This window comes from Marmota monax, unplaced genomic scaffold (assembly GCF_021218885.2).
Source record: "Marmota monax isolate L192 unplaced genomic scaffold, Marmota_monax_Labrador192_F-V1.1 WCK01_AAM20220418_F8-fsc00006, whole genome shotgun sequence".
In the NCBI taxonomy this organism is placed as follows: Eukaryota; Metazoa; Chordata; class Mammalia; order Rodentia; family Sciuridae; genus Marmota; species Marmota monax.
In genome coordinates, this window is record NW_026693712.1 from 15,751,018 (window position 1) to 15,768,241 (window position 17,224).

General features: G+C 41.0%; 1 protein-coding gene across 7 annotated transcripts in view; it reads right to left on the reverse strand.

Moving 5' to 3' along the window:
- The window catches only part of Arhgap26 (Rho GTPase activating protein 26), a 411,097-nt gene that overhangs the window by 63,359 nt on the left and 330,514 nt on the right, over positions 1–17,224 (reverse strand). For all 7 annotated transcript variants that reach the window (XM_046460145.2, XM_058584255.1, XM_058584256.1 and 4 more), the window contains one exon: positions 14,353–14,503. In XM_046460145.2, the coding sequence (XP_046316101.1) occupies positions 14,353–14,503 (151 nt within the window). The remainder of the gene's footprint in view (positions 1–14,352; positions 14,504–17,224) is intronic.

Below are 17,224 nucleotides of genomic sequence, written 5' to 3' on the forward strand. Positions count from 1 at the left end.
CAAAAGTGAGGTGATTTCTATTCCATATCACCACCTTTGTCACTCAAAAACAAAATGGAAAACCTTTTTAGTAAGTAATCACAAACAGTATCACTTCTACTCTTATAATAGCAGCTGAAAGGATTATAAAGTTATTAAAATGTCCCTTTTTTCATTAGCACAAAGCAGGTGATCTTAGTCTCCTGAAGGTAGGGGATGGTGACGAATACAGGTGATTTAAGCAGTGTGTCTAAGGTTACCAGGGCAACTGCTGATTATTACTGAGGAACTCCAGTGCATCTCCATAAAGGTCAGGAGTGAAGGTTTTTCCATCATAAATTCTGCTTTAAAATGGAGCTTTTAAAGGAAATTGGGTAGACAGCAGATGGAGAATGACAGATGATCAGGGGAAATAACTATCTATAGCTCAAAGATAACGGAACTACTTAAATTTCACAATGTCGGTTGGGGGTTGTAGGAGGGGTTCAAGAGTAGCTGCTCAATGCTAAAATGTACTTTCTACTTCCCTAAGTCAGGACTTCCCAGTTTTAGTAAGAAATCTGAAATAGTCCAGAGGCTGACTGGAGTCACTCAGCTCTCTGAGAGCTCAACCAACTCCTTCAGATTTCCTCGGCTGTGTTATGAGTTAACACCTGGGGCCCCGGATAGGCCAGTATGGAGAGGAGTTATCTGGTCACTAAAGAAATGATTCAATGACCTTCAATTCATTTATGACACATCAAAAGCCAACACCTGCTTGGTAAAGAACTTGTTCTTTTGTCAAACAGTATCTCAGATCCCTAGCTATAGAGGATTTAAAACATTTATTCAATGTTAACAAAAAGAATCCTTTCTCATATCCATAGCTTTGTTTGTTGGTACCAGGGATTGAACCCAGGGGCACTTAACCACTGAGCCACATCCTTAACCCTTTTTTTGCATTTTATTGAGAAACAGGGTCTTACTGAGTTGCCTAGGGCCTCACTAAATTGCTGAGGCTGGCTTTGAAATCATGATCCTTCTGCCTCAGCCTCCTGAACTGCTGGGACTATAGGCATTCACCATAGCACCCAGGTATAAGCCATAGCTTTAAGAAAATGAATAAATGGTGGTTTTGAAACTAAGCAAATCTATTTTTAATTATTCTTTTGAAAGCAAGCAGTCAATGTGGCACATGTAAACAATTCCCACATGAGAAAGAGGTAGTGTGGAAATGAAAAGCCAGTATTCCTACAGCAGACCCTTGCCCCATCTGCTTCCTACAGAGGTTACCACACATTCACTCCCCTGGATCTTCTCAGATATTTTAGGCATGTTCACATACTTGTCTTTAGTCAATACCTCTGGATTATTATATAAGTAGCATTACATAATATAAATGGTTTTCAAATCTAGCTGCATATCAAAATCACTTGGGAAGCTTAAAAAACATGCCAAAAAATTAGACCCTACCCCAGATCAATTAACTGAGGCTCTAGGGACAGAGTTCAGGTGGGATGGGCTGGGCTGGGATGCTAACGGGAAGGCTGGCTTGAGAACTATAACTACACACTGCTTTGTACCTGTTTCCCACTTTATGTACCTTTGAAGGCTACTGTATATTATCAGCACATAGAGAACTACCTCATTTCTCTGCTATACTGGCCAGTGTTCTAGCCTATAATTTCTTTAGGGAATCCTTTACTGATAATTACTGCTGCTGTTTCCACTGCAACTATGCTAGATATCATACTTGTTTCTCCAGACATTCTCCCACCTACCTTCTTCTCTGGAAACAAAGTGCGGATGACATCAGTAGGGCTTCTGCACCCTCTGACTTTCAGTTAGCTAGTGGGGAGCTTTTGCAGATTAGCAGGAAAGGATGGAGAAGGCTTAGGATTTTACTCCCCTGCTTTGAGGACACCTCCACCTTGCTGTGATCCTCGACCAAAGGTCACTGCACCTTTCAGGTTGCTAACTCTATCCAACATTCTCCACCCTTAGATTCTGGTACAATTTTCTACTCATATCCCTTCAGTCTAAGCATGGTGAGACTGATTGGCAGCTACTAGACTTGGTGTAGTGTACTGTCTAATTGGACTCCCCTGCACCAATCCTCTTATAAATAAACCCTTCTTTATTATATTATTTTGATTATGCAGATGTTTCTTCCTAGGGTGCTAATTCATCATTCTTGGGTGGGCATTACTATTTGTGAACAATATCATCACTTTTTTTTCCCCCTGAAGACATGGCTTCTCCTGCATAGGGCAACTGGAGGTAACAGGGTAGTCCTGAAAGCAGCTATTATCCATTTTCTGAGCATTTTGTTATCAGCCAAGAAAGAGCCCCATCACCAACTATTTTTAATTTGTAAGAAATATTCAAAGGAGTATTGAAGTAATATCTTGGTGAGAATCATATTGCCTCCTTGTGAAGGAAGTTGAGAGACCCTGGAAGAGAATTTGCAAGAGCAAATGCACTGAATGACTAGAAGCCCAAATTTCAGAATGATTTTTTTTTCAGAAACTGTTTTCCTTTTTGCCATAAAGGCAGTCAAATTAACACAGAGTCATAGGCTGCAGAGGAATTCCGGAGGCAAAATTATTCCCCAGTGAAGATTCAGATTGCAATTAGTTTCCAGCATAATTAATGTAGTTCCAGTTGGCTCCACCCAAAGGAGAAACAATAGGGTAGGTGGCTTGACAAGGCTCCCCAGGGTAAACACTCAGCCTGTTGACTTCTTGCAAAGAGCTTGAAGTTTGTCTGGTAAGGGAGTGCTTCCACTGATTTCAGTGTATTTTACTTTTGTAATTAGTTCAGTTTTAGGTATTTCAATTCATTTTTAAGATCTCAATGTTTTGAATCTGGGTTGCTATGAGTCACTCAGGGTCAAACAGCAAAAATAAATAAAAAAAATAAATATTGAGTGTCCATCTACTGCAACTGAAAGAAAGCAGCACTGGGACCTTTTTCATTGCTGGGGACAATAAGCAATAAGGTAACAAAAAAAATAGTCATATGTTGTTTACTGACAGGGATATTGTAAAGGTTTGGATGTGAGGTCTCCCCCAAAAGCTCACGTGTGAGACAATGCAAGAAGGTTCAGAGGAGAAATGATCGATTGGGTTATGAGAGCTTTAATACAATCAGTGAATTAATCGCCAGATGGGATTAATTGAGTGGTAACTGAAGGCAGGTGGGGTGTGGCTGGAGGAGGTGAGACATTGGGACATGCATGGGTTAGGGGTATATATTTTGTATCTGGGGAGTGGAGTCGGTCTCTCTGCTTCCTGATCATCATATGAGCCACTTCCCTCTACCACACTCTTCTGCCATGATATCCTGCCTCACTTTGAGTCCTAAGGAATGGAGCCTGCTGTTTGTGGATTGAGACCTCTGAAACTGACCCCCAAATAAACTTTTCCTCCTAAAATTGTTCTGATCAGATCTTTTAGTCACAACAGTGAAAAAATCTGACTAAAATAGATATTCTGAGAAATGCATTGTTAGGTGATTCTGTCATTGTAAGAATATCAGAGTGCAATTACACAAATTAAGACAGCTACAAGGTCACTAGGTGATATGATCTTATGCAACCACTGTCATATACACAGTCCATTGTTGTTGACTGAAATATTATTGTCTGGCACATGACTTACAGTGGCAACCTATGTTCACTGACTGCTTACTCTGAACCAGGCCATGTACAAAGAAAGCATTATTTCATCCTTACCCTGAATACAACCTTGAAGGTAGGTATTATTATTATCACTTCATAGAACTGATACTGTCATCAATTTCTCAGAAAACAAATGACTTGCCCAAGTTTATGCAGTTAGGAAATGATATAGCCAACACTTGATCCCTCCAGGTAAGAGGTCCAACTCAGATTTTGCCTGGTGATACCTCCTCCTACTTCCTGCATCAGTTTGGGAACACTAACTTAAAAATGCCAAATTTTTACCCCACTTGAATCAAATGTATGATATGTCAAGATCATTGTAATGTTTTGAGCAACTAATAAAAAAAGCCAAATTTTTAAATCAAGTGTCCATGTTGATCATATCCATGAGAACTATTCTACTATCAATACCAGTGTCTTGATCTCATCCTGTTCACACCTAGTAGGTGCTCAATACACATAGTTGTTGGCTTGATGGATGCATCCACCCTCTTTAGACTTGTGACCAAGAGACATGCATTTGCAAAGTAGTTTGCTGGACTTTTGGGGGGAGTCTGAAAGTGCAACACTGGTGAACTAATTGAGTTGCTCTGAAAAGCAAATCCCTGCTCAGCCATAGAAGCTACGAATTATCTCAAAGGCCAAGGGCAGGGCTCTGTGAAGGCCACTACAGTTACCACTACATGGACAGAGAGTGTCTGTGATGACCCAGGCTTGGCCCTAAGAGCTTTAGAATGAGGTCAATCCCAATTTAATTTTATTATTGCATTACTGGGATTTGAACCTGGGGGTACTCTACTAAGCTACATCCCCAGCCCTTTGTTTTAAGATTGGGTCTCACTAAGTTGCCGAGTCTGGCTTCAAACTTGAGATCCTCTTGTCCCTACCTCCTGAGTAGCTGAGATTACAGGTGTCTGTCACTGTACCCGGCTTCAATTTTATTCTTGTGGGAGTCTATCAGCCTAACGCTCTATGCCACTGTGCACTAGACTTCAGCACAGATCAGAATCACCTGCAGGGTTTGGTGAAACACAGAGTGCCAGGCCCCTGCTCAGGAGTTGCTGATGGAGTGGGCCAATGTAAAAATCTACATCTTACAAGTGTCAGGTGATGCCCACGATGCTGATCCTGAACCACTACTTGAACTACTGCACTGAGCTCAGACAGTTCCCTGGAAGGACAGTGTAATAGACCAGAGGAAGGCTCTGAAGGATCTATGGCTTTCTAGATTCTTAATGCAGAGGGTTAAAAAACAAGATCCTGAGGCTGTATCCAACATGGAATACTTCCCTAGCTAAGTAAGCATCTGCCTCTCGGATTCATTAAAAAGATTTAAAAACCAGTACTTTAATGTAACTTTCATTTATTCAATTTAGAATGTGAATCTCCCAATAAGATCTTCCAGACTACATATACAATGGGAGAAACAATTCCAAACTAATCCTACCTGAGAAAAATGGCACTTTAGAGCTCCTTCAAAGCTCTAAAGGCAAAGTACTGCTGACAGCCATGCCAAATCTTGAGCCCATTTCCTTCCCTAAAAAGTCTACCCAAAAGTTTAGATTTAAAATGCTCAGCACCTAGACACACATATACAGTGCCATAAGGCATTTGAGGACAGCTAAATTCAGAATGATATTCATTCATTCATGCCTTTAATCAAACCTCAAGGCTTTGAATATGTATTGTATGCCATGGCAAATTTGGGAATTGTTTTAGATTACTTAGGAAGATTAATAAGTTTATAGATAAAAAGAGACCTTTTATATGGGTGAACATTACTTAAAGGGAAAACGTACAGGAAATGTGAAGGGAAATATTTTTCCAACTGTGCTTTCCATGCTGTTGGAAAACAGGGATGTGTGTAGGCATTGTAACAGTACCTTCCCTGCCCTGTCCCAAGTTCCCCCTGAATGACAGGCTGTAGAGATTCAAGTACCACTGACAGCCCAGATGCTTGGGAAAGAAATCTTGCTGTGTCATGAAGCATGAAGGGTGCCTCAAGCAGTTTTTATATTAAAGAGAGAGGGATGGGGAGGGAGAGGGAAACCGCTAATAACCAAACACATTTATCCAATAGAAGTCAGATGGATCACCCATCAGTAATCTCTATAATCACCCATGTGAATCCCAGCTAGGCTCCTGATTGGAGAGGGAGATATCATTTTGGGGAAAAAAAAAACTGACATGAGGCCACTCAGAAAAGACGATGTGGCACATCAATAACGTTCTCCTAACACATCAAGGGGATGTTACTTGGGGAAGATATAACTGTGGCAGTCCCAGGAGCCTAAGGTGACAGAAGGATTATTTCAGGCATTTCCTAGAAACGACAGGGAAGAATTCGGCTAGAATCACCAGGGGGACTGTGAGCAGGAGCAAGAAAAGGCAAATGATTCCTGGAGAAAACCATTATGCCTTCAAGTTATTGCCCAAATTTGCAGGTGAAACTGTCTAAAGAGACCTTTTACATTTGCAGGTGGGTGAGAAGCAGACTCCTCAATCTAACAGGGAGATCCTCCTCCACAGAAGCTAATCCAACCACACAGGAAAACTTCCTCTTTCAAATGCCCACATTTCAAAGAATGACAAATAAAGACAATTCTAGTAGAATAATAGTTGCCTGTCTAGGTTTAACTCCTTTGGCATATAATAGCAATGAGACAAAAAAATTACCTTTCTTTGTAAAAAAATAAATAAATAAAACTCATTAAGAATTGCTTGTTTAATGCATATTATTCATTTTGAGGTTCTTTTAGCCTCAACAAATAACAGCTATACACACAGCCCATCAGGTACCCCATGGGATTTGGAGGTTTCCATATTGTCCAGGAACAGGCATGCCTACCTCAGGTGGTCTTGGATCAAGGCAGGGCTCTCTCTATAATAGCAGTTCCCCCGTGCATTGATAGCTCTAGCCCTGGACCAACAGAGAGCTCCAGTCTCAGATTAGATGTAGGGAGCTGTAAGGAAATGTGAGAGCAACAGTGGGGACATTTTTTCTGCAAAGGAAAAGTGTATACCAGGGTTGAGAGAAGAGAGAAAAAGAAAAGAGTGTGTGTGGAGGGAGCTCTCTGAGATAATATTTATAATAATTGCTGTAATTCAGAGTGCTAGACATGCAAATAAAATACAAAGGATGACCTCAATCTCCATGCCACCTTTCTGAGGGAACTGAAGTGGAGAGAGTTAAAGGAACTTTCTTCCTTCTCCTCCAAACCTCTATTTCCTTCACCCTGCATTAGTATTCTCCATAGAATTCCTCACGGACTAATAAATTAGATACAGATTTTTCTCCTGTACCCACTAGAATATAAAATCCATGGAAGCAGTGGGCATAGTAGCCCACATGTATAATCCTGGGTAATTAGGAGGCTGAGGCAGAAGAACCACAAGTTCAAGGTCTGTCTCAGCTATCTAGCGAGACCCTGTCTCAAAATAAATAAATATATAAATAGATAGATAGATAGATAGATAGGTGGGTATGTAGCTCAGTGGTAGAGTATCTCTGGGTTTAATCCCCGGGACACACACACACACACACACACACACACACCATAAAAACAGAACTCCCCCCCCCCCTTTTTTTTTGCACTGAAGTTTGAACCTAGAAATCTGGTGAATGCTAATACATACACTCTATCACGGAACTACACTCTCAGTCCCCCTAAGTTTCTTTTCAAATCACTGTACCTTCAGCACTGAAGTATAACACTGACTCCCAATAGGTATTCAGTTTATAGTTGTTGAACGAATGTTGACTGAATAAGCAGAAGATAAGTAAAATTTTAGAGACATCTCTCTAGGCAAGTTTCCCCTACATTTCATCAGAGAGCAGCTGAATCAAACTAAGGAGTCAAGCAAACAACCCCGCCTGGAAGCAACCCTTGTTTATCCTTTGGATTCCACGGTCTGCTCTCTGGCCATTAAGATGGGAGAGGATGGTTGATTCTGGCGGAATATGCAAGCCTTTGGCATGTGCACATCTTTTAGGTCACCAGAAATAACTTGGAAGAGAGAGAGAGAGTGTGTGTGTGTGTGTGTGTGTGAGAGAGAGAGAGAGAGAGAGAGAGAGAGAGAGAGAGAGAGAGAGAGAGAGAGAGAGAGAGAGAGAAGAGGAAAGGATGCGGGAAAATCAGTTTTATTTATGAGACTACTGAGCAGTTAATTTTTAGAGGCGGGGATCACTTAGGCAGGGAGACCTCAGAGGCGGGGCTCACCATTGGTGTAATCAGCCCTGCCCTCCTAGACTTCTTCCAATCTTAACAAGCCCCCTCACCCTCACCACAGTGGTATGAAGAAAGCATTTGCCTATGAGTTTCTAATCTGGGGAATTACTGCAATATGTTATGTTCCTGGTGGGACGACCCCTGACTTCTTTATCAGTATTTATTTACTTCCTCTTTAAAAATCAAGATCTTCCAGGAAGGAGTTGGCACCATGCCATTTCTACTGGTCCTTATGGAAGGAGAGGGGGCTCTGTAAGCACCCACTGAACTGTCTCCCTTGTTGGAGGTGGGGCAGTCACACGTCTTCCACCCAGGGAGTAGGAGCTGGGTGTGTTCAGAGCCAAGGACTGATCCTACAGCCAGCCTGTGTTGGTGCCAGGATTCAAACCCAGGGTTTCCTGCTTTTCAGTCCAATGTTTGGGCCATCTTTCTTGCTTGCCTCAGCCATTAGCTAGGAATTTTGTTTTGTTTCTTAATTTCTTAGAATCTCAGTTATGACTCATTTTCTTTCAAAGAAGATTCTGAAAAGTGAAAGGCTAGTTGTGTCCACGTGGCACAGTGAGAGCTTTCCCCAGCTCTATCTCACCCAGGCGGCTCAGCTCCATCCACAGGCAGTGGCCTGTGACTCCGAGGTCACAAAATCATAGGCCTGTGTTAGTTAACTATTGCTGCACATCAAACCACCCCAAACTCAGTGGCCTAAAACAGCCACAATGTATTATCTAACATGAGTCTATGGGCCGACTGGGCTGCTCTTCAGTGCGTCATGCCTGGAATAACTCATGTCACTTCGTTCAACTAACTGCTTGCCTGGGTATGGGGCTTGGCTGGGAGAGCTGGGCTTCTCTCTCCAATGGTTGTACATTCTCACAGAGGCTAGGCTGGGCTTCTGTATGTGGTGGCTGGGTTCCAAGAGGATGAGAGAAGAAGGTGCAAGGCCTTGTGGCCAGGGCTGGGAAGTCATATGGTATCATTTCTACCACATTCTATTGTTCAAAACAAGTACCAGATTGAAGGCCGGCCTGGATACAAGGGCTTCAGCTCTTAATGAAAGGGGCAGAAAAGATTCTGGGCCATACTTAATCTATTGCATGTCAACAGGCAGAAGATCTCAAGGAGTAGAGCAGGCTAGTGTTGAGATTGGAGGAACCAAACAGCACCATCTCCAACCAAGTAACAACTGGGTTTGGTGTAGTAGAATCTTCTACCTTTTCAAAAGAAGATGGAAATCTGAATTAAAAAAAACATATTAGTAGACTTTATTTTTTTAAGGCAGTCTTAGGCTTACAGAAAAATTATTGCTAAATCTGTTTCTTCTCCCTCACCCCATATTTCCTCCCAATTATTAACATCTTGCATTAGCATGGAACATTTGTTACAACTGATGAACAAATATTAATACAGTATTATTAACTAAAGTCCACAGTTCATATTAGGATTCACTCTTTGTATACTATGAGTTTTATGGGTTTTGACAAATGCATGTCTGTATCTACTTTTATAGTACCATGTGGAATAGTTTCACAATGCTAAAAATGCCCTGTGCCCCAACATTCATGCCCTTTCCACTCTTTCTGAATCCCTGGCAACCACTAATCTTTTTACTGACTCCATAGTTTTTCATCATTCAGAAAGTCATATATTTGGCATCATACCTTTTTATAGTCTTTCCAGACAGGTTTCTTTCATTTAGCAACATTCATTTAAGGTTCCTTCATGTTTTTTTCATGACTTGATAGTTCTTTTTAATATTGAATAGTATTCCACTGTCTGAACATACCTCAGCTTATCCATTCATACTTACTAAAGAATATCTGGATCGCTACCAAATTTTGGGAATTATAAATAAAGCTGCTGCTAAAAAAATCTACGTGGATGTTTGTGATATGGATATAAAAATTTTCAAATCATTTGATAAATACCAAGGAGCACAATTGCAAGATTGTATGGTACAAGTATATTTAATTTTGTAAGAAACTGCCAAATTGTCTTTCAAAGTGACTCTACCAGTTTGCATTCCCACCAGTAATGAGCGAGAGTTCCTGTGGCTCCATGTCCTCCCCAACACTGCGTGGTGTCAGTATTCTGGAAGTCTGACTATTCTAAAAGGTGTGTTGAATGTTCACTTCTTGGTGATGTATGTGGTAGAGCATCTTTTCATATGCACATCTGTCACCTGAACGTCCTTGGTGAGGTGTCTGTTCAGATTTTCAACCATATTTTAATTATGTAGTTTGTTTACTTATTATTGAGTTAATTAAAGAGTTCTTTGTATTTCTTGGATACTAGCCCTTTATCAGATATGAGTTTTGCAAATATTTTCTCCCAATCTGTGGTTTATCTTTTCATTATCTCACCAGTGTCTTTCACAGGGTAGAAGTTTTTGGTTTAAATGAAGGACAACTTAACAATTTTTCTTTCACTAAAAAGTCATCATCACACCGAAGGCCATCTAGGTTCTCTCCTGTTATCTTCTAGAAGTTTAATAGCTTTGATTTTTCACATTTAAATCTACGATCCACTTGGAGTTGATTTTGGTGAAAAGTGTAAGGTCTTTATTCAGATTCATGTTTTTGCATGTGAGTGTCCAGTTGTTTCAGCAGGAAGTCTGGATTTTTTTATATGAAGTGTTCTAATTTTAAAGATCTATTCAAGTGTTTGTTGTTGTTGTTTGCTGGTAGTGGCAGGGGTGCAACTACAACTCCCTTCCCCTAATACATGATTTTAGACTGTATTTATCCATCCTGGATCATCTCCACTCCCTCGTTCCCCTTTCCTGGAATGCTCCTTCACTTACCCATCCAAATCTTCCTTAATGTCCACCTCGCCTTCATCTTACTTTTCCTAATACTTTGACCTGATGCATATGCTCACAGATATTCAGTTAATATTAACCCCCCCTTTTTTTTTTTTGGTAGTGGGGATTGAGCCCCAGGGCATTCTACCTTTGAGCTACATTTTTTATTTTGAGACAGAATCTCACTAGTTTCTGAGGCTAGCCTCTAGTGATCTTCCTGCCTCAGCCTCCCAAAGCAGCTAGGATTACAGACATGCACCATTATGCCTGGTGACAGTGAACTCTACACATACTTAAAAGCTATAAAAGTCCCATCTCACGTTGTCATATGCCACTGCATTTTCTCCTTAGTCAAACTGTACACTCAGGAAGGAAAAGAATTGTTTTAGTCAGATTTTTAGCTGCTGAGACTGAAAGACCCATCCAGAGGAGGGTCTTTCAACTGTAGAGGAGGAAAGTTTATTTGAAGGCTCATTGTTTCAAAGGTCTCAGTCCATTGACAACCAGGTCATTCCTCAGAGCTCAAGGTGAAGCTGAACATCATGGTGGAAGAGTATGGCAGAGGGAAGCAGCTCACATGGTGATCAGAAGGAGTGAGAGACAGACTCTGCTCTCCAGATACAAAAAATATACCCCACAGCTATGCTCCCAATGAACCACTTCCTTCAGCCACACCCCACCTGCCTCCAGCCGCCACCCAGTTAATTCCATCAGGGCTCAATTCACTGATTAGGTTAATGCTATAACCTAGTCATTTCTCCTTCAAACCTTATTGCATTGTCTCACATGTGAGCTTTTGGGGGACATCTCACATCCAAACCATAACAAGAATTCTCCTTTTCTGGTTTCCCCTAGGAAGTTTAGTACAGATTTAAGCACAAAACAGATTTAGCAAGATTTGCTGATGATTTCAGACCAGCTGAACTTTGGTACTGGTTTATCAACTGTCCTTTGATTTTTAGGAATCTAGCTGAAAACCTGCCAAAGATTTGAACACAACAGCCTTGCCCTCCCTGGCCTGGGCAGAATGATGGCAACACTAATTCTGATGCCTGATTTAGCTTTAGGTTCATGCCAACAAGAGAACCTTAATCTCCTTGGAGAGCTAGGAAAGGTTTACCAAAGAGAAAAATGTATTATTGGAGGCACCAAAGTACACTGAGTAACAAATGTTTCTTTCATGATGATTTTTACATGGCCATGATGATCGTCCAGTTCACTGTGAAAATGAATAAATGAAATAAAAAGAACAAACAGTTTCCTGGTGGCTGTCTCCTACCTTATGCCTAAATAATCACCAAGCTAATAGCAGCCCTCTGTCTCTGCCTTTGTTTTATGGTTTCCATCTGCATCAAGTATTCTCATTCCAGGATCCCTGTAAACCTCTAACTGAACAACAATGGAGGGAGTGAAGGGCTCCAGCTCTGGGTTCTTGGTTGGCTGTGACTGGGCCTGGTTACCCTGGCATAGTGTGCTGACAGCCTCATCAGAATTAATTACTCAGGGGAAGTACCATGGCTTCCATCTGGCAGGAATGCCTAACTTCCATTCATGGTCCATCCAGGCAAATCCCAGGCAGAAGGACCTTGGATTTGAGGGACAGCTAGTGAACCTGTTTACTAAACTCACAGGGGCTTTGGCATGGCTCCTACTCAGGGACCAGGCAAACGCCAGCACCAGCACTGGCACTGCTACTCCCTCAAGGAACAGCCTTCCCTGGCCTCAGGATGCACAGGGGGAGTCAGAAACTCATTCAGCTTGGGGACAGAAGTCTTGTTGGAAACACACCTACACGTCTACCTCTAATCCTCTTTTAAATACAAACAAGTAGAACTATTTCTGGAATCACCCTCCCTTCCTGGGAAAGACTCCCAAATCTGCATTAGGCAGAGAATAGTCCACCTGGATGGTCTGAAGTTGGCTGAGTGATCTTCAGTATGTTATAAAACACAAATCACATGTAGATATCTTAAAATATTAAAAATCCCAAGGCTTCTCCTCTAGGACCTGTTTAAAAGATATATTCCCCCTTTCATTTAGCTGCCCAAACAACCTCTCAGTACACACTGTACTCAGTGGTGACTCAGGGGCCCTGAGTTACCAGCCGCTAAAAACAAAGATTAAAGACCATTAGTTGGTATTGGATGGCTAAAGTCAGAGGGTGTTAAGCAACCTGGGCAAGAAGTTCAACTTTGCTCATGCTGAGCAAGAAATAACTTTAGCCACTGCAAGGTACAGAAACGTAAACCAAATGGAGGAAAAGGAAGGAAAAAAAAAGAAAGGGAAGAAAATAGAATCCTCTTTAATTTTAGGAAATCAGGTATAGGAGAGCCTGAGGAAACATGCAGAAAGGCTGGGTGGGTTCCTCCGCAAGTTCATTCATAGAGAACCAGAAGAAACCCATTGCCCAGAAGATGGACAGATTCAATAATTTTAAGCTCTTGAGGCATGGTCCACATCTTGGTGAACAGACACACTACCAAAAAAGGGCCAGGAATTAAACTTCCTGAATGTCCATACAATGTAAAGCTGCCAACAACTAAAAGAAGACCTGATTTTTCTCAAAGATTTTACCTTACACGGTAGTTACCTATCCATTACATGTACTTTTAAAGGCCATTTTGGAGTCATTTTTCCTCTCAAACATTTATTTTCCCTTAGTCTGTTCTAAGGCAAAAAATCATTAGACCCATTTTGCAGATCTGTAAATATCTTAAAGAGATGGAACCTCTGGGTGCTTTCATGCAACCACAGCACTCCGAGGGTCAGGAGAAGGCTGCTGACATGCTGGTGTCTCACCCAAGTGCTGATGTCTCTCCAAGTGAAACAACTGCCTGGAGACAATCCGTGGCTGAGCCTCAAGTTATTTTCACTAGAGAAAGGCAAAGTCAACTCTGTTTTTCTTGACTTTTATACAGCTGTAGCCTGAGAGTCCAGCTGTTCTGGTCATGGCCTCACATTCTTTCTGCAAAGGCTCTAGCTGACAAGATTTATAGGATGGTCTGAAGAAGCATGCTAAGCAATGCTGGATAAATTCACAGGGGAGAACTTTCTGGATCTAGTGGAATAGTTTCTGTGGGGGATTGGACAACCAGTCCCCACACTGCCTGTCTTGGCTGTAGTGCCTAAGGCTCAAGATAAAGCCAAAAAAAAAAAAAAAAAAGGCTCTTTCATAGTCTCTGGTGAAAGATCATAGTTATACTAAGGTTTGAGGATATGAAGACCCAAAGGCCAACTAGGGGCTCTTCCTTTTTGGAAGCGGGCACAGAGGTAGCACTGAACATTTCCAACATAGTCAGGGGAAGGGAAACTGACACAACATGAATGAAACATACTTGGCTACTGATCTACAGAGCTACTACAGTCCCTGGATATTTATGAAATTAAGCAAATTTCATGCCCAGCAGCCAGCACAGGCAATAGCCATAACCAAAGCCATCTCAGCAGGACAGTAAATCAAGTTCACCAAGGCCAAGAAGCAGTATGTTAAGAATAGTGACTCCCCTTTGAGATGATGATACTTTAAAAAAATCCAACAAACCAGCCAACCTCCAAGTTTAGGGAAAAGGTTTAAATCATGTTCATGGGACTATGGCCCAAAGTCAGGTGGGACCAGAGAGTAAATTCTGGCACAATGGCTGACTGGGGCCCTTGTGTAGCAAGTGGGTGGACGTTATACTTACAGTGAGTTGGGCCGGGTGGGCTTGACCACATCCAGGTCTGGGTCACTGGAGTTCATGTTGGGCTGTAGGCTGCTGCTGGAATTAAGGACGCTGTTTGCATTTGATGAGACAGATTCCAAACTGGAGTTGATCATGCTGTTCCTTTGTTCCTCTGCAGGGAAAAATGCCACAAGCCCCATGTTAATATTGTATAGGGACAGTCTATTTCTACATAAAACAAAAACTGAGATTCTTGAAGCTTAGAAAAAAGACATAGGAACAGGCTAAAATAAGAGTGAGAAGGAAAGAGTCAAAAGGAAATGGATGACATGAAAATTTGGAGCAAAATCCCTTCCTCATCTTAACAGGATATACCTTTAATATGAGCCAGACTTTTTCCGTAAGAGTGGTCTTGCCATGGCACCTGAAACTGTGTCTTTTTTTGACTAGTGGGCCCCTTGCATCCAAATAGATGCCTTGGCTTCCATGACACTTGCCTTTTATCTCACACTCTGGCCTTTACTATTAAACAGGCCATGTCCTACCTGCATTTTATAGCACCTCACTATAGAATATCTACTATTTGGCTACCAATTTCCTTATGACTCAGCTCGTCTAAATTCCTTACCCCACCCCAGACACATCCTTCTGGGTTGCCTCCAGCTTCACATATTTGATGTTTAACTGCAAGTTAATTCTTCTATATATAGGGCTGTAAGAGGCTGCACTGTAGTCTGCTTACAACCAACAAAAACCCCAGTCCATGGTCCAAGCAGTCACAATCATGCTTGGAGAACGGGACCAACCCAGGAGAGAGGAAACCTGAACTCTCTTCAAGAACCCATCTCTGGTGGTTGTGTGGCCTCAGGCAATTTCCATTTGATTCAGATTCTTGATTAATGAATCTACAAAATGGGGAGAACAAGAATTGCCTTGCACAGCTCATGGAGCTGTCACGAGGATCAAGTGGGATCATATGCAGGAATGTGTTCTGTAAACTTTAGAATACTGCTCAAAGAAAAGAACTTTCTGTTTCTTCTCATCTTTAAAAACTTGGAACCATGCATTGAAAAAAACATTTTGGAGCTGATGTAGCTAAATGACACAGGCACCATGGGTGTAGCAAAATACAGATTTGGAATGTCATTCTCATCCTGCAGACATTACAGATATACCATATGAAATCAACAGATGTTTCTGGCAATTATTTCACTTGTCAAGAAATAAATGTAGAAGACTGGGGTTGTGGCTTAATGGTAGAGCACTTGCTTAGCATGTGTGAGGCACAGGATTCAAGCCTCAGCACCACATAAAAAATAAATAAAATAAAGTTATTATTTAATCTACAATTAATTTTTTTTTAAAAAAAGGAAGAAATGTGGACAAATTCTTAATTCTTACTGGGCCTTTCTGACATGAGTTAGATGTATACCATAACCCTAAAAGGACAGACTGGAATCACTCACATGGCAACTGACAGGTCAACATTGGAACTTGAATCTCTTTAAGTAATAAAGGGGGTAATGTCATAAGAAATGCTTTCCCCTTTGCAACAGTCATGTCATGTCTGTAAAAACAAATTATGCTTATATAATGATGTTAGAGTAGTCTTCACAAATCTCTCTCTCTCTCTCTCTCTCTCTCTCTCTCTCTGCCCACCCCCTGCCCCCACCAATATCCCTAGTATCTTGGCAAATTCTAAAAGCCCCAAAAAACAGACAAAAGATCTATGAGGTTACTGGGAGGTTCCTGAACTCTTAAGCAGATGTTGATGAAAGTAGATTATTCAAGTGATTATTGCGATTTAGAATTATTCATAATTTAAGGGCTTAACTTTCAAACAGAAACAATCCAAAAGAAAGAGAAACCGTAAGTTAACATTGAGCAGGAAGGTTAATAGGGCCTGTAAACAGGAACTTGCTACTAGGAAGAGAAACAACTCTCAAATTACATAATTAGGGGATCATTGAGAAAATGGATACACCACCTACCAGTATGAATCAGTATAAATAAAGTAAAACTTTCCTTGCACAAAATACTTATTTTCAAGATTCCTGAAGAGTGAGAAGAGCTCAAGACCACCATGTAAAGAAAGGGAGTGAAGATGACATTCCTGTGACCTTCAACTGTAGACTTTTTCTGCTTCATACACTAGGAGAGGTGAATATTTTATTAATTTTAGTTTAAGAAGTGTGAGGGGCCAAGTTTGCATGACACAGTTGTTTGAATTCTTAGGAAGGAGAAGAGAATAAGTATAGCTCATGTCTCTCTTGTGATTATATTCACTTTGTTCATGAGAGAGTTATGATCCTACAAATCAAAAACAATATCATTCTAAAGTTATATTATTATTATTTTGGCAGTACTAGAGATGGAAACCAGAGGCACCTTACCACTGAGCTACATTTCCAGATCCCCCACCTTTTTTTTCTCTAATTTTTAATTTTTTTAGTTGTAGATGGACATAATACCTTTACTTTATTTTTTATGTGGTGCTGAGGATTGAACCCAGTACCTCACATTTGCAAGGCCAGCACTCTACCACTGAGCCACAAGCCAAGCCCACCCAGCCTTTTTTTGAGACAAGATCTCACTAAGTTGCAAAGGCTGGCCTCAAACCTGTGATCCTTCTGCATGAGTCTCTCAATCAAGTTGCTGGGTTTAGAGTCCTGCACCACCATGCCTAGCCTTGATATTATGTTTTTTTTTTTTTTTAAATGTTATCAGGTCATTTCCCCCCTCCCTATTATTCATTACAAAAAAGGAATATCTGAGATGAAAACTTCCTCAAATTTCATTTATTCAATGAATATTTATTGAGAGCCTATTGCATATCAAATAGGCTCAATAGATTTCTACCATAGTTTTAAAATTTTGTTTAGACTGATATTTA